Source organism: Varroa jacobsoni, unplaced genomic scaffold, assembly GCF_002532875.2.
Source record: "Varroa jacobsoni isolate VJ856 unplaced genomic scaffold, vjacob_1.0 scaffold_595, whole genome shotgun sequence".
In the NCBI taxonomy this organism is placed as follows: domain Eukaryota; kingdom Metazoa; phylum Arthropoda; class Arachnida; order Mesostigmata; family Varroidae; genus Varroa; species Varroa jacobsoni.
In genome coordinates, this window is record NW_019213497.1 from 87446 (window position 1) to 112719 (window position 25274).

The 25274-nt window shown below is 40.2% G+C and overlaps 1 protein-coding gene across 7 annotated transcripts; it reads right to left on the bottom strand.

Moving 5' to 3' along the window:
- Positions 1-1176: 1176 nt before the first annotated feature.
- On the bottom strand, positions 1177-22699 carry LOC111261784 (lachesin). Of its 7 annotated transcripts, none has more exons than XM_022835539.2 (12): positions 21917-22699; positions 21544-21736; positions 10975-11171; positions 10640-10756; positions 10347-10406; positions 8258-8379; positions 7720-7796; positions 6345-6415; positions 5332-5422; positions 5086-5205; positions 4465-4657; positions 1177-3993 (listed from the first exon to the last, which is right to left on the bottom strand). In XM_022835539.2, the coding sequence occupies exons 2-12, from the start codon at positions 21569-21571 to the stop codon at positions 3798-3800; spliced, it is 1272 nt and encodes a 423-aa protein (XP_022691274.1). In that variant the 5' UTR covers positions 21572-21736; positions 21917-22699; the 3' UTR covers positions 1177-3797. The 7 variants fall into 7 exon arrangements, with proteins under 7 accessions (XP_022691274.1, XP_022691281.1, XP_022691282.1 ...); XM_022835546.2 differs by lacking the exons at positions 21544-21736; positions 21917-22699 and adding exons at positions 17245-17494; positions 18199-18810; XM_022835547.2 differs by lacking the exons at positions 21544-21736; positions 21917-22699 and adding an exon at positions 18819-18997.
- Between the last annotated feature and the right edge of the window lie 2575 nt (positions 22700-25274).

Genomic DNA, 25274 nt, shown 5'->3' on the forward strand with positions numbered 1-25274 from the left:
TTAGAGTCGAATGTGTATAGGAGTTAAATAAGTGTTTATAGAAAAATGGTGATATATATCCCTTATAATACTTGCCTGTTGCAAGGTGTATGCACTTATCATATAGATATGATAGACCCATAGTGCCTGCAGGAAACCTCGTCTACTAGGATTCTAAGAAAAATGTACAGCTCAATACAAGATGCAAGCGGCACAATCCAACAACTAGTTGGGAAACATAGTCGGTAGGTGAAAAGGTAACAATAGATAAAAAGCCCCCCTATCCGTATAGCAAGTATAAGTGGTCCAAAGTTCCTAAAATCGAGGCGAAAAGTGCCTCATTGCTGAAATACTTTAATTGAATGAGAAGAATATCATTCGTTGTTGTTTTTGTTGACTTGAATTTAATTGTGTGTTATGAGTGGATCTGTGATGAGATACGTCGAATGAATTTAAAAGGGTGAAGGCCGCGCTGATAAATTTAGGGTCCGAAAGTAAAGCAGGACTGGTAAATGTGGGCATATGAATAAAGCAAGTGTTATACATGCGACCAGTTAGTGTTAGGTTAGGTTAGGTTAACGTGATGGGCGGAGCAAACGTGGACTGAACCGTGAGGGGAAAGCGTTAGCCTCAACTTCTATGGCTAGCTCGCAAGCAGCAACGGTGGCAGCAAAGGTTGTAACTGAATTGAACGTACACATAAACATTCGCTAGCCTGGTTAAAATACTAATAAGAAATAATTAGATACTAAATGATAGATAGCTAGAAATTACATGTCAGAGCAACATTTGAAGCTAGGTTAGGCGAGACGTTTGCTGATAGACGATACATCATGGGACACCCACTCGAAACTACAGCCAGAATATAAAAGAGTTCGAGCGAAAACATCACTTCATTTAGACGTACAATATATAGGTAGATTTACATTTGATGAGATACTCTGGCGGTAGTTGTTTACTAATGGAGCTTCAACGTGTACTTTTGCTAATCCGGGCTCAAGGAGGAGATTCGAAAGAACATAATAGATATTGAATTCATATACCCTGCATATTTTGACATTATACAGTATCTTCTAATCGTTTAGCCCCACCTATAATTTGTACTACAAAAGATTCACGAGGGCCCTTTGCTACACTGGGGAAAGAAATTGCGAGGCTCTTATAAAAAAATTAAATCACAAAATACAAATCGCTCTGTCCCATTTTAGCTACGAATGTTTATTTAACTTGCAAAATCCACTAGATTATCATCGTTCTCCTGTTCTCCTGTCGTTCTCCTGGCTGTTGATACAATTATTTATATTTAGCATACCGTCATTGTTCAATTCGCTAAGTCGGTATTAGACTAATTATGAGGAAAATATTAAATATACATATATGGCCACAAGATCCGACCGGTTCTATCTATATCGGACCAACAACATGTTGCATTTGGACCTTTCAGAAATAATTTTACAAAGATTACCGCTTTTTTCTTCAAAAATCGCCGGCGTATGTTGTCGATGGGTCTTCAAAATTAGGGTGATGCACAGGTGCTTCTACGGCAGCTGTGGCAGTGGCCTCTTGGGCAAACGCTTAGCAGGGAATCAATAGGCTAATTTCTATCTACCACCTCCCAATGCATACATCATCAACGTTTAAAAAAAAAATACTGCAAAACGCCCGCGGACACTTCGTTACGATACGGCCAGTTTCGTCCGAAGCGTGTTAAAATGCGTTCTCTTGTTTGTCAAAAAGTGGTATCGCACAATAGCCCTGAACGAAATTGCAAGAAGCTACCGTGTTACCATCGTTATCATCAATTTGTGTTATGTCGAAAACGTATCGACAATTTTAAGAATATAGATTCCTGCTAAAGAGAAAAACCTAGAAATGCATTTAAAATTCCGTGAAAAATTCTGACAAAATAGGATATTCAATAGTACTGTGTTTTAGCATTTTCTTGTCACGCACGCGTAGTGATTTTTTGTGCCGCTGTTAGGCTGGTCTACCTCGTGTCGTATGAGGGAACAAAATATATTAAACATATATATCTATTCATGTACGCTCACAATAGCAGACGCGCATATATATATATATATATATATATATATATATATATATGTATAATGTTTTATCATCCAAAAAACACACAGAAAATTCCGTTATTGCACGTTCTCAAAAGATATATATATGTGTATGTACGTTTGTGTAAAAAAATATGTTATATATTGCATTCTGCAGAGTCAGACGCGCACGGTCTATAAAGGAAAGGGATTTGCTCCATATAAGATATAATGATGATAATTAATAGATAGACGCTCACAGAGGTGTTCAGAGATGGCCATACTGCAATGCAAAGTATAAAAAGTCACGGGTTCAAGTACGCTAATGTGCTTGTTACGCTCATCCATACAGCATGTGTCCTCGTCAAAAACACAGACAACGGCGATTTGGGTTAATTTCTTGCCTCGTTTTGCTGCCACGTTCTTTTCGTTGTTTTCACTAATAATCGCGTGGACGTTTTCGAACTAATTGACCCTGTCTATTGTCTACTGAACACAACTTTAATCTTAAATACTGTCCCATCGTATCAATATAAAGTTGCCAAATGAGCAATTTGATTTTTCGGTCCTGTTCTAATTTTCCTTTCTATAAAATCACACGGATTTTATTCAACAAACAAAAAACAAGCATGTTTTTGGCTTATTTGTCGAAAGGCGGCAACGCAGCGGCATGTCCCAACTATAGGTGGGCGTTTAGTTCGGGGTCAACCTTTGTGTCTGTACTTAGATGACGTCTATAGGACGCTGTATAGCAGTGGCACAATCGAAGCTCAAAAAAATAAATATCAAGAAACTATCGAGTTTTACGAAGCACACAAATCTTCTTCAACACTGCAGCAATGGGATGAGATATACAAATATCAGGACTCATTATGTTAGCCCCATCACCTCGCCCATCTCAGTTATTACTATTATTATTATTATTAAAAACTGTTACAGGATCACACGACAGACCTTAACTAAGTTAACGTCTTTGACTCCCCTGTTTATCCCTACCGCGCTGCGCATATTCATATATTGAGTTGTAAAACTCACGCGCATCATTAGGTATATACAATGAGGTATTGTTTTTTGGACACCAAAAGTGATCGGATCCAATTTTTGTGAGACAGAACTGGCGTTGTGAATTGAATCTTTTCTCAGGTAACGTTCACTCGAGCAATATTACTATGTAAGTTAATCAATGTGTCCATATTTTGTTCGTACCTAAAGACTGCGTCTAATTTGCCATTTTATGCCGATATGGACCGTTTAACCGTTCAGACGATTTTTGCGCCAATGGAAAAGGATTTGTTGTAGGGACATGCCACCTCTAGAAAATAAGTTTGTTTGTGCACGCAAACGGTGTACAAAGTGACGTTTTTTTAGATATGGTTTACATGTCACATTTGTTTCCGTCGTTCGCATTTTTGAACTCCTGAAAAATCCTATTATGCCTTTTTCTCTGTATTCTTATTTAATGTGCTATGATTTCCTAATAGATAGTAGGAAACGCTACTACATTGATTGCAAACCAGAACAGTGGCCCCGAACATCTTAAATAGTACTCCTACGTTTAAATGTTTACTAGGTTATGTATAAAGAATGTTCCTGCCATGGGTCGGCGTCGAAGCTGCTTTTCTTTGTCCTAGAGACATATGTCTTGCATATATCAACATGGCAGTAAATAGTTTATTAGTTTTTGTATTGTCGCAAGGTGAGATACTTTTAGCTGGACACGTCTGAGATTAGGCCTTCACACGTGCTTGAACGTGTGATTGATGTTTGCGCGTCTCAATATAAATTCCGTCGGGTTAATAATGTGAGCAGTGAAAGCAGAACCGCTTGGAAGCTGACGATGAAATATTTGCTTCCTTTTGGCCTCACCGTCGCCGAAAGATACTGGGACTCGCACGCCGGTGGGCAAACGACGGAATCACTTTCAGCTAATGTCATTTTCCTGTCTGCACTCCCCAGTTTATTGATGGCCCTGTCATCATGCACAACAAAACGAATAAATAAAACATTGATTATTGTAGACCTGCAAGGATCGGCGTCCCCCACCCAACGGTGGGGCGGATTCATTATTAGGAGCCGTTCTTCAAAAAGCTTTTATTTCCATCTCGCGCATAGTTGAGGCTTAAATATATCATAATAGGATATTCGTTAGGTGTAGCAATACATATTGTATCTACGATTTAATTAAGAATCGATGTAAGACTAGTGTCCTTCGCAACGTCTGTTAAGGCCATTGAGAATCTCCTGGAAAACTTCCTATGCATCTACTATTATTATAAAGCGCTTTGCGAGGAGATTACTGAACATGTACCGCGCACTCAAGCTATATGCCTAAACATCTTCTCCTCTGTTGAAGAAAGTCCAAGTCCTGCATGCAGTCCTCATATAGCTACAACACAGCATGGAGCTTTTTGTTGATGTTCGAGCAACTGTCGTGTTTTACCTGCAAATATAGTTTCCAAACTGCGATTTCTCGATAGCGTGAATCCGTAATGTAGTGTCTGTGAATTCATAACCCGTATTCGAGATTGAGATCTTGTAATGCTGATTGGTGTTTAGCTGGTAGCCGTCCTTAAGCCAGACGATTGAGGGCGCCGGGTAGGCTTCTACGTGACAGGCGAGTTCTGCAGGATAACCTATGAAAAACGACGGAGAAAACAAACGTGGCTGATAGATGAAAAACTGACTTACTTATATGCCGTTACCTGCGTTAACTTCGCTTCTTGTAACTTCGCTGCTAGCTGTTCAGACGTACATTTAATACTACGATAAGGAAATAGATTAAAAAGTTATCAGTAACCCTATGCAGATGAAGTATTGCGGACTGAGAGAGAGAAATTTAAAAATATTCTCAATATTCAGTAGTATCTGCGAGCCTCTTTCTTTGCCACTTATCCGAGTGTGACATGACAGCGCTTTCCTTACGGCAAAGCTTTAGCATGATAGGCTCACAACCGTTCATTATCAATGGACTTAAAAAGAAGATGAGACTACATGTGCCTATCAGCAATTCGTTAGCCATCTGATATGGTCCGAAGTGCTTGCTAGTTCGGAATAGGCCCACCTGAGTCGCTTTGATACGTTACGGTGTGGATCGGCCTACATCGAAGACTAATATTCTGTTCCATCAGTATGACCTCTTGACCTTCAGCGACGCACGTAGCTCTTTTACATAAACGCGCCACTAAACACAAATACAAGCAAATACGACATAGCATCCCTTCGAGTTTAATTTAAAACTTAATTAGTTTTTGTATTGTATTGTGTTATAATTAGAATAATGGACTTTAAATGAAGTAACGCTTTGTACCAGCGGCTTGCGAATAGTCGCTACGTTCAGCGCGAACAAATGGAGCAAATTCCACTTCAACCCCGATGTTCCTTCTGGCTCCTCGGCCGACCTGAAACAGATGAGGACAAATTAATCGTAATATCTTTTGGTCAATTGAAATTGATCCTTTAATAATACGTTTGGTAACCTTTGCATAACTATACGGAGTTAACGTATGATAGGTGATTGATGCCTTAATAAAGCTCCAAAAATTATACTTTGAATTCAGTTGACTACGCCAGAGTTACCTAAATCTGATATGGTAAGCCTTAGTATTAAGTTAAGTAAAGTCGAGGTTTATTGAGAAGCTGCCTCCAATGTACTTTGCCAATATTATCCCAGGAGGTGTTTAAGCTTGCTTAATGACAGATTGACGTTGTTCGATGACTTTACATTTAGTCAGATTCAACCTCTTCAGGACAATGAATTATGGATTTTCTCAGGGAAGAACTAGTAACATCTTAAAATTTAGGGTAATATGCAGATACAAGGATATATCAATTCAAAATTTTATATCTGTTAGAATAGGATCAGTTGGGAATAGCTGTCTTTTTGCGATGTGTGAGTTTATCGGAGGGGTCTAAACTGCCCGAGTACCGCATTGTTGTCGTAATTAGCCATACTCATTCTACCTATTACAGTAGGGGCAGATAGGGTAGATAGAGGAGGCGCAGTTGGTGCTGATTATTAATTACCGCAAATCGGTTGCTCTAAAGTCATACAAAACCAGCTATATAAGGTTAGTTAGTTAGTCTTTTTGCAAGATGGCACAAGAATCTAAAGAAAGAGCTCTGGCACATCGGTCAAAAAAATCTCGACACCTGACTTATCGTGTATATTGGCTACTTTGAAGGCTTATTGTTTACGTGTATTTTCAGTTAGGTATCACTTTTAGAGGGCGGGAAATTCTGATTCTACGAATCAGGTTGTACGCTAGTGATACAAATAGCTTGTTCCACTTTTATGACCTATAATTTATTTTTTACTCTTACCTGATTGTCTGCGATGCAGTAATACGTACCACGGTCGTCTTTACTCACATTGAAGATATGGAGTACATTACCTGTGAATGCGTATACCCACCCGCAAAGTACAGCCGTTATGTATGTGGGCTAAAGCGAAAAAAACACTTCGTTACAAAGCAAACTAATGACGGGCTACGGCTAGCAATTGAAAAACGTCTAGTTTACGTTACGGAATGGCTTCCGAATGGTCTCAGAAACCACGTATTGCTATGTGAAGAGTTTAAATTATACAGGAAGCCTGTGTATCGATTCCTATGATTCTACTCCCCTACGGCATCAAGGAGCGTGTACAGGGCTTACTAAAGGGAAAATCCTTACTTAAGTTTTATTAATTAAGGCGTAGTGTAAAAGGTCCTTAGTGAAATGCTCTTTGATTTTTACATAATAGCTAGGCCATTTTGCTTGACGAAATGAAATTTCTACTTATTATATTTGTCCTGTAGACAAGGAAAGCCTTCGCTGATTGAAATCCGAAAACCATGACCGCTGATCTAGTATTTTAGTTTTTGCACCTGATCCGTACAGCCATGAGCTACCCCATTAGTTCTCACCGCTCCGAAGGCTCTCACAGCGCCTGGTGATGTTTCGAGTGGTTGAATATTTAACCTAAGCAAAGCTCGTTTTCTTGCGTTTTATGTTCAACATTCAGACCAGTGCAATATTCGAGACCGATTTTATTTCCGCTTTTGGTAGAGCTATGCATCAGAGCCCAAAGGCATATTTTTTAATTGAATTAACTTTCATTTATTAAAGAACCCGCCAAGCTGGTTCATCATTTAAGGAGGCCATACAAGTGTTTTTACTGGTGGTTTAGAACACAGCGAAGCATGTAAATGTGAAGAGGAAAAGTCAATGACCGTGCTAATCTGTGTGATTTCCGAAAGCAAAATTGCCTGCCCCACACTAGACACTGACAAATAATTCTAATTGTAGCCATTTTTTTAGAAACATCCGATACACACAGTAGTGAAAATGATCTTTTTCAACTCTTCGCCTTTATGTGTGGATAAGTATTTTTATTTCCAAAAAAAAATACGCGTTTCTATTTTTTTCCACAAACTAATCATCATAAGAATAATAGTGAAAAAATTTAGATGACGTAAATGGCCTTATAATTATTAGGAAACCTGCCTTTGTTAAGTCCTCACTCAATTAGGACAATAGTTCATACTACGTACATTTTCGCTTTTTTAACGATATTGAACGCGAGACTTAAAGTAAAAGCTGTATCACTTACGCAGAGAAGATCTCTGCGTAAGTGATACAGCTTTTACTATAAATAATATTAAGTAAATTTCGCAACATGACTATAATATGTAATATAGAGATGCTAAGGGTTCACCTCGGTAAATAGATCCTCCCGTGGGAAGAAGGTTGTTGTTTTCACGTCGCCACGTAATACGAGGCTTTGGCTGACCTCTGAAATAGACATTAAAACGACAGCTTTATTTGATCAAGCTTTTTCTTGGGAAAGGAAGGGGAAGGGAAAAACTGTCGTAGCTGCGCTATGATTTAGTCTAAATCCAATATATAATTCGTGCTTAAACAAAAGAGCCCCCCCCCCCCCTATCGATGTTATTTCCTTTGTTCCACCACGTATGTGTGAAATGTCCATTTGGGGCCAGGTTTTTGTATATGTATGCGTGAGTGTGCGTACGTTTGTACGGTCTGATTCGTCCGAACTCTAACTACTTTATATAAAGTTATTCCTTAGTAAAGTTGCCGAGCAGTATATACCATGTACTATTCCCTGATCCGTTCAGAAATTAATAGGTACATCAGGAAAATAATTTAATGGTGATTTTTCTTTTCGACTAATTTCGATCTCGAAAACGTATAATGTATCGAACCCGGGTATTATTACTGTCACTTCAATTTACTTGGCGTAACACTCCAGGGTTGCATTGGCTCCTGTCGAGGTGATAATTGAACGGGTCGAGTTGTCTGAAATGATCGGCGGTACGCGGATAAACAAGCGAACATCATGCGACAGGATCGATGTCTGAAATGGTTAGCAGAAAGTTATCAACTCCCACGACTAGTACCAGCGTGAAATACGTTACTAACACTATATCCCAGTTCAGTCACTCGGGGATCTCCTTGAAAACAACACTCTTTCCAATGAATTGCTCGGTGTGGCAGCGAAACAGCTGTCCACAAAATTGTCAGGCCTAGATAAACGATCGATAGCTGACTCGGAAACAAAATTGTATACCCTTCTTCCTTTAAAGGTCACTAATAATCGTCATTTGTTTAAATAACGATCGCGTAAAGGGGTACAAGGTGAGCTAGAACGAAGCCCATATGCATATATTGTATTCGTTCAAGTAGGTAAATCTCCAAGAATTTATTGCCACACTTCGAGGTTTTCTTGTCGCAGAACCAGCTAGAGAAAATCGTATTAGAATTATCTATATTTATTTATTAAAAGTGATAGGATTTTACAGGAATCTGTCCGTGACCCCCAAGTTTGCCCCTATACCCTTAACTAACTGCAGTGAGAATGTGTAAAAAACTCAAGTGTCATCATTTTTGACTGCCGGCACAGGTGGTACAGAAATCGATATCAAAAAAAAAAAAATAAGGCTATTAATGAAAAAAGTCGTAACTCAATATTACGCCATGTCTTTTACTAGCTTCGGCAGATTCGTGATACATATGAGTAGGACACTGCTGCCACGTGTCATAAACGTGGATTCAAGCGATAGAGATTCGCTAGTATAAAGACGTACGCGTTGTTCTAGCCTGGTTCGGATCAGAAGTGCACATAATCGTCTTCGGTATCTGACGTACACGTACAAGGTAAAGCTTCGCGGTAATTATATCCATCGTCGTTGCGTTATTGTGTTTCGTCATATTATGTTTATCAGTTGACAGCCGACGTATTTCCCGTATAACTTTACCTATTCGACAATATTAGTAAATAATTATGGCGGTGGACAAAAATTGTCAAAATTCACCGATACTATTATTGAAGTATCGTCACAAACATGCGAGGTATGATACACTACAACGTAGAATACAACATCACAGTAGCCGTGTTTCTTTTTGCAATAGCACCCCTGAAGGATGCGCCTGCTAATGAGCGTTAAAGAGGATGTCCTGTGCCAATATTAGTTGACTGATAGATAATGTTAGACCATAATGTACCATTCAGTGCTTATTAATTGTCATCAAAGCGATTTCCGTATATGGCCATATGGTCCTAGGCCACCTTCCGCTTATAGAGTCAATAGCTAAAGAGCCTTTCTTCAATCGAAATATCCGGTTAGAATTTGCCGGCTGTTTTCTACTGCAAAAGATTTGAGACAGGAGATAATAATTAAACCTACGACGATTTCGGTACGTCGTCGAAAATGCTAATGTAAATACAACGATTAAAATCTAAATTCTGCGAAACACAGAGCCAGCTAGAAGCAACGCTTAGTCAATATAACTGAAAAAGCCAAACGAGCACTGAAATTTTTTTAGCTTTCTTTTCGAGCATTTTTCTAGCTTCTAAAAACGGCCACCAATCCAAAGAACATAGATAAGGTCGGTCAGTTAATAGTTTAGTTTCGTTAGAACAGATTTATTTAGCTGAATAGGTTTAGTCTATCTGCAAAGTACCTGTACCAAACAGATACACTGTACATCAAACGTTTTCAGTTGCGAGGGTCAATTTGATTGAATAGGACGCAGTTAACTTACATATCCAACTCGAGAACACATAAGAAGCGTCCGTTCCAGATATTTCTATGAACGTCTAGGCGAAAACTGGGAAAAGATGTCACCTGAGGATTACTGATTTAGGAGATAAACAGTATTGGTATTATGATAATTTTCTAACCATGATGCCTGTCTTGGATGCGTTTTCTATAGAATGTACTAAGATAAGCTGTAGTGTGGCTGTCATCTATCGATAGGTTACTGATATTCGAACTCTTAACCTCCATGTAGTACAATGAACTATCAAAGACTCTAACCTACCTGAGAAAGAATAACTCTGCACTGGTAGATCCCGCCATCCGTCTCCTGGAGCTTTGTCACCTGAATTCACGCGATGATGATAATTATTGCCGTTGCAGGCGTAATTGCGCCGGCCTTACATACGTAGGAAAACCGTATGTATCATCATAGCAGGACTATGCTGCACCAGCGTAGCGGTGCCTTTAACTTTTATATTTGACTTTTTCCTAAGTGGTTCAATTTAGCGACAAAGAAGTAGAGTTTAAACATATACTGAAATATAGTCTTTACTCGAACGCGTTCATTGGTCGTACCTGTAAAGTATACGAAGAGGTAGTCGCATCATGCCGAATAGAAAAACGTTGATCAGGAACTATTTGCGTGGATCCTGACGAGATGAACATAAACTTCTCAGGATTGTCATCGTGCAACTGGAAGATCGCATACCGTAGATATCAAAAAATACTCATGATTCCAGATGAGCAGTTACTGGTTATCGGGGGAGAGGGAAAAAGGGTATGGGGTTTAATGAGCTTCTGTCACTACTACAATTCACACTATCGTGCGTTAAATACATCGACGTAGAGCAGCTATGAAAAAAAAAAGTCGCGGGAAAACTAACTAAAAGAAGCACAATCAAACGACTCACTTTCACCCATAAAACTGGGAAATCGTATGCATATTGTACACTGCAGTCGAGATCAACGGTGTCCCCTATGTTGACAGTTTTCGCCTGTGAGATGTGTGATATTGTCGGCTGTTGTTGTGCCACTGCCCGGATCACAGACTGCAGACTAATCACCAATACTAATAATGTGGACTGATGTATTGCCGCCATTCCTTTTCCTGATGTAGGAAAATTTCTGTTATTAGAATAAATAATATATATTCAAGCCATCGGATTAGAATACTCAACAGATATCAAGCATAAATAAATGTATTTTATTGGACGTTCGGGGCTTCACCACAGAGCAATGATAGACTACTATTTCTTGGTCAGGAGGATCGTACACAGATTATACCATGACGCACGAGCGACATTATTTGCTTCTTCTCGAGGATACGGGTCCCTACAGAAGCTCAATATATATTTCACTCAGAATAGTTATAAAAAAAAAAAAAACAATTTCTATAATTGAAGTTCTTTGTTTTTTGTAAAAAAAAAAAAAGGAACATTTTATATGCTGTATGACACACGAACTGACGCTTTTTTTTCTATTCGACGCTCTCGACAAATCGTTTGAAGCGGAAGCTCATCGCGCGAACCTGCACATATATTTATGGTCGACGATCTATTGCCTAACGGCGATGGCATGTTTTGTTGACGACGGCTCCAGCATCTATATCTACGCTGTTTCATATTGCCGCTCCCTGCCAAAAGTAGCGAGCAGAGCAGTGGCAAACAAAGATCTTCAAATTTCACACGATTTCTTATAACCGTTGTATCAGTAACTACCTCTACAGAACACAAACGTCTACATTACCTACAGTATAGTCACAGGTTCTATCTAGAGGTGACACTAGTTTTCCTTCTAATTCCAGTACGTAGCCCTCGCGGTCGCCTTCTAATCAATGATCTATAGTATAAATTACTCTCGTATCCAATGTTGTGCAGACTTTCACTGTATGACGATTCCGGCAGGGACGATTGTTTCGAACGGTAGAAAAATTATACCCTTTTGAAATTAGCTCAAGCATAAAAGCGTTATGCGGTCTGGAGTTCCTCGTTCCATTGCCGAACACTGTTATCGAGGGTTGCGAGAAAAATCACTTGAAAACTTTCAATCGTGATTTCTTAGTGGAGTACTAAGCAGTTCGTTTGAAGTATAGTTAAACGAGATTTCCATATTTCGATAATGTTGCGTACCTCAGCTGTTTGGGTCTTCGTTTAAGCATTGAATTAAAAATAATTTTTATTTGTTTAATGTAATGACTAAATTGATGTTCTATAGAACCTTCCTTCGCTATGATTACTTCAAGTGTACAATTGAGAGGCAGATCATACAATAATCTAATTTCGATCTACCATCGATTTGCATTCAGAACCACTTCACTGGGCTTGATTAGGGAAAAGTAACCGGGGATCGGCGATAATACTTTAAGGCTTTAACTTTAAGACTGGAAATTAGCGTAAAGTTACGGCACAAAGCTAGCTGTTTGAGAGTAGCTTTGTTTTACTGGAACATTTTTTTTTCCTTTCAGAAACAAAGTTTCATAACGCTTGATCCATTAGAATCCAAAGTGAGCTATATAAAGATATGTTCCGTGTATTTAGCAGTTCCGTATTTTGATTACTATGAAGGGATGCTTGTTGCTAATTTCGTATAATCGCAGTTAGTGACTGGTTTTTGGATTAATGAGCACCCGAATTGCCGGCCGATTTCATTAAAGACTACTCTACCATTTAGCAAATGAGGATACCGTTGTTTCAATACTTTTTATATCTACCGGTATTAAATGTAGCAGATGTTCGAGATAGAGCCATTTTAAGTGCTACATTAACTATATGTTTTAGAACTCTTTGACTGTCCACCAATAGTTTATCACCAGAGCGGAATCCATCTGTGGAAGGGTGCGCGCAGTGCTTACCCTAGCTTCGCTACGTAGCAACACGCGATGCAGGTCTCTGTCACAAGTAATAGATAAATAGCAATGAACTGGCACTTCAAGCAACCGTGTATCTGATCGCTCGTCGCGCCTGTTTCTTTTTCCAGTTATCAAATATGCAATATCAAATTGTCTTCTTATATATTTTCCAGAAGTACACACGGGCTTTGCTACTCGTAATGCAAGCCTGTTAATGATTGTCGTAAAAACTTTACAGAGTTTGCTCGACTGGTGTCTGTTTTCTTTAGATTCAGGTTTTTTGTTATATATATATATTTTTTTTAGTTTTTTGTTTATGCTATAAACTTTAACCCAAGAGCTCAATTTGGCCACCCATAATTTGCATGGTCCGTCTTGTTGGTCGTAGCTAAGCATTCGTACCACTCCGATCCGCCGAATATATAGTGGTGTCTTTTCGTTGAAACAGGCCGTGTCGTGGTAAGTAGTTAAGCGGCCGTTGTCCACATGGCCAGTTGGCCTGTATCGCAGTCCTATTGGGCCCCTGCTTCATTTCAATAGCAAAATGAGAATGCGCAACGTACCGAACGCGTATTGAAAGACGTTTTTATACAAATCGAGGCTTGGGATAGATCATCGCAGTCACTAATTTCAGAGGTGATAACCGAGGTACCAATAGTTCCTCTACATATTATATATGGCGTATACTCACATATAAATACACACATATAAATATATTGCACTATAGCTATCTATATATCTGATTAGATTAGATAATAAGCTACCACATTTTTTAATGAATAGAAACAATTTCACATTTATTTCATAGATAATAAAAATAAGAAAAAAATTTTCATGACTTTCTTTGTTTCTCGACTAAATGACTTATGCCGTCTCGCCAGCACGAAGCGGGTTTCTATGTGATGAAGCTTTCCAACCACGTTTTTAGTTGTTGATTGGAGAAAGACGTAAAGCTACAAAGGCGGATTGACTAGTGAACCGAAAAAATGTCCGGAAAATATAGAGGATGCAACAAAAACCTTCCAGTAGAAGTTTTGAGGGGTAGCTTTGGCGTTTTTGCCGTGCCTGACCCCAGGTCGTCGTGAAGCAGGATGATCTGATCTCGTTTGCCTGATCTTTCCTTTTGAATAATATGATTAATTTGTTTCAGTTTGGTCAAGCAAACCTACCAATTAAGCATCTAATTTGTAAAAAGCAACACTTAATTAATCAAGCCCTTGCAGTCTCACCAAATGCAACGCATAATCTTTGCTGGATGAAAGTCTGGTTCTACCCTGGGCCTTGGCTTTTTTTACTGGAGCTATCCCTTCCGATCTCTTGTTCATGCTGACGCTAACTCTGATTAGCGATAACGATTTTGCGCAAAAATCGGTCGTTGTGGCCGCATGATGCTACTTTCCGGGCGAGATGTTCAGATGCAGCGTGAAGTCATACACACGTACATTGTTGGATCCACAGAGTTCATTTTCAGTTTCCTAGATTTCAGTTTCCGTGCAAACCCAAGAGACTTCAGCTCACTCAGCTTTGCTCAGGGTTGCAGCACATATTTTCGGCCAATTCTCGAGTCGCTTGTCGGCCGTCCTGCCTCGGAAGTGCCCTTAGATTGTGGTCATTAAATTGAATCGGACTGCCAGAGCCGAGGCATCTCCTAAGTCTCAGACAGCATTTCGGTTAGCCACTCTTGAGCAGTCCCTTCACTAATAGCGTCGTTGCTCCGAGGCTGTTTCGGCAACGTTTTTGCTTCGACGAAATGCACCGTACAAAATGTATCAAAGATCGGCCTTTTTTTAAAACAACCATCTTTAAGGGCTTCCTTCAAGCTGAAGCAGCACTCATACGACAATATTGTCACAATACACTGATCGAGCAGCGCTTTTAAGCAATATGTCAGAAATTAACAACAAGTGGAAAGGGTACAAGTGGGACAGAAAAGCTACTCAGCATAATACTTACATGTATATAAGAATGGGGTTTTGCTTGCAGCACTGGTAAATCAATCGGCCATAACGAAATTATTGACCTTTCAATAGGTGACATTTCAGCAGACGGAATCCAAAGTATTAAAATGTTTTAGCTCTCAACATATGATTTGGTTTTAAATACAGCCCACTATCTCCAGCTAGCCATTAGTCGCAAGGGTGAAACTACCGTAAAAAAACACTATTTCTGCACACAGAATCTTTTCCGAGATTTTTTAACATAAAAAATCGCTGCTTCCTGACTGCAACATCGTTTCAAACACTGCTACATATTGTTGAAGTAGCCATACGGATGAAGTTATCGTTGTTCCAACTTTTTACTTAACAATTCCAAAAGGTTTATATCTTCGCTTTCCGCCACATCAGAATCTGCAACCTTAAAAATGTTTCCATTCCGCGAATCTCTTGGTAGACAAATGCATCTGTGTTTTTATACCGTGACTTGCAGAAAGCAGAAAACAAAACAGCAGACAGAGCGTACAACTCAGAAACAGAAGAAGCAAAAACCGGTTTCATAACATCAGAAAATCTGAGTGGACTCGCTGTTGCCGCTTAGCGTCGACTGCGATCAGAGGTCGGGGTGAGCTGCACGGTGCTAAGCGCGTTGGCATTCGATTGAATAACCGTATTAGTTGCGCTTGTTTTATGGTACGCCGGCTTATAAAAGGCAGGAGGATACTAACGCTTTCACGCAGAAAGCAGCACTATTTGCGTCCCCCTCATAACAAATACTTGAAGAAAAATATCGTCTCGAGCAATCTCAAGTAAGGGTAAACTTTTAAAAATATTGATATTAAAATGATTTGAGATTTGGCAATGATAAAACAACGCAAACTGCTACTACAAAGCAGAGTTACAGATTTATTAAAATCCAACGACACTAAGGTCCCACACAAATATGGTCACAAGAATAAAATATCCGTTTAACGTACATTGATGTCTGTCCTTTAAGCAAATGACAACATATTTACGAACAGAAATCATCATGTCGCACTGCTCACATCATTGAGACATGTTACCTACGTCCATCTACAAGGTTCTGCCGGTGTGTCAAAGGGACCATATAACTCTAGGTGGAAGGGAAAAATCTCAGCTTTTATATCGAAGCTTGAATTTAAAAAAGAAAAGAAAAGAAAAGATTGGTTCAAGCCAGGGGCTCTAAGGTGTCACTGGAACGCTGAGTACCGCCATAGCTACTGTTAGTACTAAAACTATTATCAATTTCAGCGTAAAAAATCTTGTCATCGAAATAGTTAGGTGAGCGCTCCTCGATACTAGGGCAGATCTAATTGTCTATTAGTTTAGGATGGCTTACTCTATCTAACATCTTAAAAAATATATTCTGTACACTATCAATTATACAGAGTCTGATTATAGTGATGCAGGGGCCATCGTTGAACCGTATCTACTGCTACCAGTCGTCTGGCCGTTCGTCATCCTTTGATGAACCTATGTGGACCTTCATTTAGTGAGCCTACAGCCGTCAAGCGTATGTTATGTTTTTTTTCGTAAAATAGTCCAAGCTGTGCAATGGCTCCCCAGTTGTCAGCATGTCTCTTTGAAAGAAGCTTCTGAAAATACGTTTCACCCGAAGTGTTTGTACACAGTACCGTCAGGTATCGTAACGTTTGCTACGGAGCTTGCGATACCATAACGCTATATTCTTATAGAAGATCAGAGATATAGAGTTTAAAGTCGCACGAGAACAATTGTTTTATTCTCCTGATAATATATAAAATGTTTTTCTATTATGAACATGGGACATATTGTAAAAATTCTAAAATTGGGCATAACTGCCTCAACGACCCCTTTCAAACGTCAACTGCTAGAAACTGATATTTCTTGGCAAAACAAGATGCTTGTGAGCGTTTGCGTGAAAAACTTCGATATAATCATTCATTAACGTTGTAGTTCTGAACTGCCCGCTGGGTTTGAATAAAAAAAAAACGCAAAGTTTTTTTCTTTTGGTGGTCGGTAAATACCGATTCGGTTACGCACGCTCTTCGTTGCCAAACATTTCATCATAAATGAATACAAATGCCCAACTCAATAGATTTTTTTTAGCAATAAGTAGACACCTTATTGAAACTGTGATCTTTTCAATAATCATCATTACTTGTCTGCTACTGGAAGTAACCAGACTCAATAAACTAGTCAACTCAATAAATTCAATAAACACTAGTCGTGTTTGCCGGAACGTTATCTTAAAGGAAATACTCTAGTGAAATAATACGTGTTCTGTAAATAGTAACTATTCCAGGAAAGCCATCACACTTCATAAATCCATTCGTCTTATCAAACAAGAACGACTTCAAGTGTACATACAATCAAAATTATAGTCATTTCTTACACACCAGTCCCCTAGCTTCTTGTCAACGGTGTCTTCCGGACGGATTGTAACAATAGAAGAAGTAAAGGAAGAGCGTATGCTTTCTTCAGTACTTTTCCGCCTTCGTTTGTCACAGCAACTAGATGAAAGCACAAATACTATCAATAGGCGAACATCAGAAGTCTGCGCCCGTCCGCCCTTCTGGTCCAGTACAATGAAGAGCCTAACTGTCAGAAGGGTGCAGATTGCTCGTCACATCGGCGTTGCCTGCCAGGCTGACGTATATCAATATTTCCTTGTTAGCGAGTAGACTAAAAGATATCCTTCATTCCATGTACCGAAAACACGAAAATTAGTGGAGAACGTGATGTTGTCCACCCAACAAAAATACGTTTATCGTATAGGATAATTTTCAAAGCAACTGATCATTACTGCCAACACAAATGCGCAGAGATAATATTAAAGCAACGTTATTACTAATGATTAAGAGTCATTAACTTGCAAGTACAAGTCAAGTAAAGCTCACATGCTATACTTATGCACCGAAACTATAAGAAGGTTCAGTTTACTACGGGTTACCCGAAAAAAGAATTTTTGATGAAGGTGAGGAGCCTGACATCATCTTCATGAAGTAATGCATCCCTAGAATTTTCTTTTGCAAAACGTCATCATCAGTGCTATTTCAATATATATGAGTAGTTGTTTGCGATTCTTGCACGGTTTAATAACTAATGGATTTTGCGTCTTCCTTGCGTTAAGTGTTCTTGATGGACATCGTAATCGAATTCTACCATTTTTTTTTGTGTGTGATTTTATCTGTCACTAAGATGAGCTTCGTGCCTTCGAAATGGCCTATCTCCTGCCAATGGCATAGCCAAATTAAGTTTCATGTATGTACTGCTCTTTGCAGTTGACCTAACTACAATGATCACAGTCAACATAAGCGAAGATTAATTAAAAAAGATTCTTGTCTACTCACAATGGGCTTTTTCAGTTTCATCTAAAGAACACACACAGTATGTCTAAGACGCGCTTTCGAACCTGTATGGGACGAGATGGTGTTGGTAACATTGCCATGTTCGCGCGGATATTTAGCGGCAGTGACAGCTCTCACCAAGAAACCCAATGATCACTGACAACTTTGTTCATTATCTGTTTAGTAATATCCAGCTGGGCACTATACGGCAACGTCGACCCAACGACGCATCCCTTCCGTACGCTATGTTTACGACAGCTCAGCAGAGCTAAAAGAATTATTTGTATGTATTTCTGGTTTCAGCTGACCACGCTCATAAATCTTGTCCAAGTCGTTGTTGTGGGTGAATTCCGGCTGATGGCAACAGCACAAACTTAGTCAAGACTAAACATCAAACACATCAGCTGATGCAGAAACAGAACAAATCGAACGACCGCGTCATCCGTACGCTATAGCACGTTTCATCAAGGAGATTTGTTAAGTCCGAACGTCCGGGTAGAAGTTGCATAAATGGTCTATTTAACTGATAGAAGCACGTTCACAGCCAACAACGCTGTCGGCAACAAACAGGTTATTGGAATAGAAATGGCACCTCTGACGTCTCCCCTCGGATTAATGCTTACATTGATCGTGCTGGATGAGGACGAAGTAACACTTGCAACACCTATGCATCATCAATAGCGATAGCTGGTTGGACGCAGGCGCTCCTATCGTTCGCTCGTCGGGCGACAATACTGTCGATCTGTCGACAGGGCCGAGCATAAGTCAGTGACTCCTGCTGGCGCCGTCGTCGTCAGCGCTGGTCTCTGTTTTTGGTATTTGCCAGTGTTTTGCTGTGATGTCGGTTTGTCTTTGGGAGAAAGCGTTGGAAAGGTATTATGCGAATAACCTCCTCACAGTGCGCTGCTGTCGCGCATCGACTGAACCATTCCCAAAGCGTGCGAGCTTCGAGGGCGCGCCGCTGTAATCCGGTGGCGCTGCCGTCGTCATTGAAGGGCGATGTCCGTCCAGCCAACATCGATGACGTCCACAGTGCTCGTTCATAGTAGTCAAAAGAAATGGCTTTTGGCATATGAGCCCAGCTTTCCACACAGCGTCTAGAAGTCTATCGACCTCAGCAGCTTCCTCGATTAATTAAATCCAGTAAAAAGCTGTAGTAATCGTTGTAAACATGAGTTAGAGCTGAATGGTTTATTTATTTGTTCTATTGATAGAGATATCATATCACGATTGAGAGGCTTCTAGGTTTTGGACAAGAAGGTCACAAGCTACCGATAAAGCTTCAAAAAGCTTCTACCTTCAATGGCAATACTGTTGAATAAATGATTTGTACCTCTGTGAGGTGTGTCAAAGAGAAAATCTCTACTGCCATGCGCCTCAAAAAGTGGCACATGTACTTAGGAGAACACCTCTATGTACATAGGGCATAGTCGGCTGCGCTTACATACATAAGTGACTTGGGCGTGAATTAACGTACTTCGTGTGTAAACAGTTTATCCACGGACCACGTAGGATGGTCCTAATAACGTGCGTACCTACTAGACTTGAGGAAACTCAATGAGGTGAGTTAGCTCTTAAACGAGGCGCAGACTTCGTTATGTGCCCAGGCCAGCCGCCTGAAGCAATTCTTTAGAGCAATATCGGACCTAAGACTCAGAACACTTATTCATTTTACATTCAGATGCAATATAGATTATTAATCAAATGCATCAGCAAAATGTGTATTAGACTTATAGAAATATTTCTTTACAGACATTTTGATTAGAACAACTGCAGCGCTTAGTGCTACCATTTACGTCGACAATTAACAGTGGTTTCCAAGGTTTTAAAATAGAAATACGAGTATGCATGGAGAAACCAAGATGAGAAACAAGTTAATGAGTAAATTTTAGCCCCACTATAGAACGATAATCGGCATCACTACGCCGAGCAGTGTAAAAAAAGACGTTTCATTTTATATTACATCACCAAACACACGAGAAATCTTTTCCTCCCCTCTCACGCGCGCTATTGCTTTTCGTCGCTCTTTTTTCCCGGGTGTTTCCCACCATTTGGAGCATCGCCTGATAGGCCAAAGGTCTGAATGAAACCATGCAGAGCACTATAGCAAAATCCGACAAGATTAAAGAAGATTTTAAAATCGTGGTGGACGAACAAAAGAGCCGTCATTGTTATCAACAGCATTATGGTGACGATGATGATGACAAAATGAATGAAAAGCAAGCGGCGGTGACGCTGATCAGGAAAAGGAGATCGTGCGTGTTTGTGTGGGCGGGTGGGCGTTAGCATTTAATAATGGCTGCTCTTTTGACGTTTATATCTTTTCTCCTTAAATGTCCGTTCAAGTAAATGAGCACACAAAAGTTTATTGAGAACTTCCGATGGCTGGTTGGTTTGCTTTCCCTGAAATAACACCGTACTGCCATAATCTATTTCTAGTTGTTATAATCAACCATTGCTCATAAGTGGTAAGAAACCCCGTACGTTTGGTGGCCTTTAGCTGGTGTTATTTTTTCAAGATCTATATTTTTTTAATAACGGCAAACAGTACTTTTATGGGTAGATCCATCTTTAGGCTACGTCAAAAAGTATCCCTTCTACACCAGTGAAACTCATTTCATGTTTGTTGTTTAGTTAACTACGTACGAGCGGTTTTCCTTTGAAGATTTTTTGCTTTAACAAAAACGCGCTATACAAGCCTGTCTACCAGGCCATGCACCAGCTTTAAGAAACACATACGATTTTAGCTTCTCAACGAGATGGTGATATCTCTCATACGATTGGATACAAAAGTATGTATGTTGACTCCACAGAGAGAAAATAAAGGGAAAATTATCGTGGCAAAATAACGCTGGACGAAGTGCCTTGAGTAAATATTTGGAGCACTCTGTTAAACATTATATGCTAGCAATCGGAGCTGGGGCATTTTCTGCGCCTTCCCTTGCCCCTATTGATCGTCATAAGTCGCTCTGCTCACTATACCAAATGTCTTACTGGCTTGTGTGGTAGGATCAAAGTGCTGATGTTTTTTAATAATTTGACTGGAATCGAAATAACTCAGAAATGTACTAAACTCTGTATAACGTGTACCTCAGACAAAAGGTGAATTTGTAAAGTTCGTCTGATGCACCTATAATTATTATTAAATAACTATATTTTTCTTGCCTGACAGGTCTACGCCAGACGAAAACAATACTGCATAGAATATTCCAGTGTGTTTCTTCTAGAATGCGTGTCGAGTTGCTTTACAACGTCTTCTGCATGATTGAGTGATGATACTGCTACAAAACCTAGAATAAAAGCTTGACGTAACTGCACATACACAACTAAAATTGTCATATCAAATACCTTTTGTGGTCCTTGGAGTAGGTGCCATCGCTAACGCTTCGCATAGAGTGCACAATACAGATGTAGTGAAAATGATTCGTTTAGGACCCACCACCGTCCCGATTGATAGTCACTGATGACACCTCTTGAGTACTGAAAGCAGTTTTTTGTTGTGGTTTGTACGACGCACGCGGTACACTCCAAGCTACAACTTCTAAAGTAAATAATATAATGTGTTTAGTAAGGGTGCAAATCAAAGCAACGAAACATTGCACAGTGTTTATTTACACTGGCTTATTTTACTTGTCCGGATGAAACACAGCACATAGCTGTTAAATGCTTTTCATATACAATTAACTAATTGAGCATTAAAGTGATTGCCCGATAAGCTTACCTGAGCTCACCGATCATCCCGCGTGGGCTATAAAGGTACCGTTAATTACTGTCTCTACGGCACAGCCTAAATTACCAAGCACTGATTTAATCTTGGTTTCTTTAATCATACACGAAACGTTATGATGAAGTGCAAAATCTACAAAACAGTATCACCTGTGAATCACTGTGATAATGATACAATACAGGCGTCTCCTAGTACTCGCTAACTTAGACCATTAGCTCTGATTCTCTCACTGCGCTGCTTCATCTTCCCTTTTTTTGCTCGCTTCCGTGAGCCTCCGTTAGCCGATTTGGACAACCTGGCGCCGACCAGACAGCGGATGTTATCGCGCAAACGACAGTAAATGAGGCAGGGAAACATGCTAGGATGCTTTGGCGCTACTGTTCGTAGAGGGAAAAACTTGTCCGATCTGTCGTCTACTTGGCGCGTTTGATATTGCTGTTGTCATGGAAACCATTGCGTTGCCGAACCATAACAGATCCGCACGGGCAATATTGGACACAGCGACGGCAGAAGCCGCAGCAGTAGTTACATTGCAGTTTATGCTACTGTCGCTGCTGTCGATCTTCGGTTTATAATCGTCCGCTGCTGCCTGTTGGCGGCGGCAAAGATAAAAGCAGTAACGCGAGAGGTCGCGACTATCGAGCGACACGGAAAACAAGGAACAGTAGCCGCCGTACAGAAATAAAGATAAACTGAAAGGTGAACAGGAGTCTCGAGGAGTTGCCGAAGCGGGAAGTGGCGCCAAACATATTAGCGTTGCGGCTGAGTTAACGCAGGTTGCGATTTTCGACGTTTTAATAAACGCTGATGACCAACAGGTGCCCATTGGAACACCCTTGCAATTGCTGCGAAATTTTTTCCTTGACCAAGACATATGAATCAACTATCGATCTATATGTCTTTGTTGCAATGCGCTTCCTTTGTTGCAAATGGCTTATACGACAGGGGGTTAGACAATGCCTAAAACTATATTATCAATCTAGAAGCTAGTTATACACCAATCCAATGATTCCACGTTTATCTATAAACGGCCGCAAACGTATGCTAGTATGCTTGAAAATATACGAACCAGTCCATTGTAAGGTTCATTAGGTAATGTATTGAACAGTTGAACTACATAGAACTTCATCAGACACAGATGATTACAGGTATAACAGAACGAGTTCAGATCTTAATTAGCTTGTTTTTATCGCCGTTCCAATTTGCTTCTCACAAGTACGATATGTAAAACTAACTCATATATTTAAACGAGCTGCATGAAGCTCGCCACTAACATGAGATAGGAGGTCTTCCAGGCATTTTCGCTTGTAAAGTACGCCATTTGAAGTGAGAAGAATCGCAAATCTTCATAATCGCATATTTCATGCAATACTGGATATTGCATCAACTTTCTTAATTACTTCGGCACAGCGATCCCAACAAGTTATTTTACATGGTGCAGTTGCTACTCGCATCAATAACTTCATTAGTTCCTAAAATCGAGCAAAAGTCTTTCTTCGTTTTAATTTCAAACCTTGATTTAATCTCGTTCATATCTGTCTAAATGTAACATTTTTTATTCTGCAATCGTTCAGATACTTAGAAATCATGTTTAGGGCCTTACAGCTCTTTTTAAGAAGGGCCGATCTTTCATACAGCTATGTTCAGAAAAGATTGGATCTTTCGTTTACGGCCGTATCGATTGATGGTTTTGCCATCATTTGAAAAATACTTCCCCTAGTCCGCTCTATCATATATATGAAACGTCATCGAGTTTTAGATATTTTTATAGATCAAGCGTAGTTCTCAAAATTTCCGATTGTAGTCGGTCTCGTACTGTACACAGATTTAAAAAAAATAAATCCGATGGTACTTCTACAGCCCAAGCAGTTAACTTCGTGAAGTGGCCGCTCGTAAATGAGCCGAGAGTCCTTCTACGCACACTAAATTATGACTCCATCCGTTCCAGGTACCTTCTGTTGTACGCAGTAAACGCACATACATAGTGTTTGGTCGAGCTTTTGAGTCACTTGATTTCGCCGAGCAGCTCCGTCCTCAGGCTATTGTACGTTACGGCCAGCTGTTGCGAGGCTAGAACGCACCATATAAGATGTCGCATACGGTGTAGGGTCAGACCGTTGATCTGAGACTGACAATGTACTACTCAGCGGCTGGGGCTTTTATGTTCAAAATGTGTTCGAATTTCCATGATTATTATCTGTATTTTTGACTGTTACGCTTGGCCATTACCACAAGCCATACTGCCTCTACCCAACACTTGCGCACCCCATATACGGTTGCCACCTTTGCATTCAGTTTTCTAACGATACTCGATGCATTGCCTTCGACCTAGCCATTTCTTTAGCAGCTATTCGTTATCGCCGACAGTCCTAGTGGCCTCGCACTTCCGTCAACCGTTTCAGTACGTCCCCGGCATCTAGTGTCCTGTGCCATTTCCTGTACTCTTTACCGTCAGGATCTGGTGGTTTCGTATGGTGTATGATCGTTTGCTTATCGTACGGCTCGCGTTTGGTCTCTCGTCCCAGTCAAGCGTGCTTCTGTCAACAACTGGTTCTTCGCGGCCGAGCCCCCTCTTTTATCTCTGGCTTTCACGCCAGCGATTACGCGTACCACGACCTGATGCCGCTACCAGCACTAATAGTTGTCCTGACGGTAGCCTGGGTTTTGCGGCAATGCAGCCCCGATCTTGCCCTTGACCGACTTGCCTTTACCGCTGATCTGATCGGTGGCTCACACGTTTCCCGCTGATTCTCGTACAGCTGCTTGGTCTCCAAGTATCGTGGTTTTTAGACTCGATTTGTATGTACTCCGAGAAGCATTTAATTTGGTACGCCAATTGATCCGGTAGGCATTTGCGTCGTTTGCTCGCGACTAGTAATATCGTTAACTGAAGGTCGGAGCTGGCAGCAAATGTGAAGTTCAAGAAGAGAAATCGTTTTAGTGAGTGCAAGGGCTTATAGTATCAATTGTATGTGGCATGGGGGAGCCATTTGAGCCGTCAACCCCTAATGTAGAAGGACGTCCTTCTGCCTCGTCGTTTCCGGAGGCTTGGTCAAACGTGGGGTTCATTGCTACTACCAGCTTGTGAAAAACAAAACCGTTGGTTAGAGACTTGCCATATGTCGATTATGTTTATGTTGGTGGACTTTATATTAGTTAAGAGTTTTATTTTGTAATTTTGTATACAGCTGTGCACGTATATATCTTGCGAATAACCTTTTGCTACGATATATGCGCTTGGGTATGCGTACACTACTTGTATATAATATAAAAGTTGCTTGTAAAAGTCACATGAGATACTAATGATATACGAGGTACTGACAAATAATGGGTTGCTTTTCCCGCCTTAAGC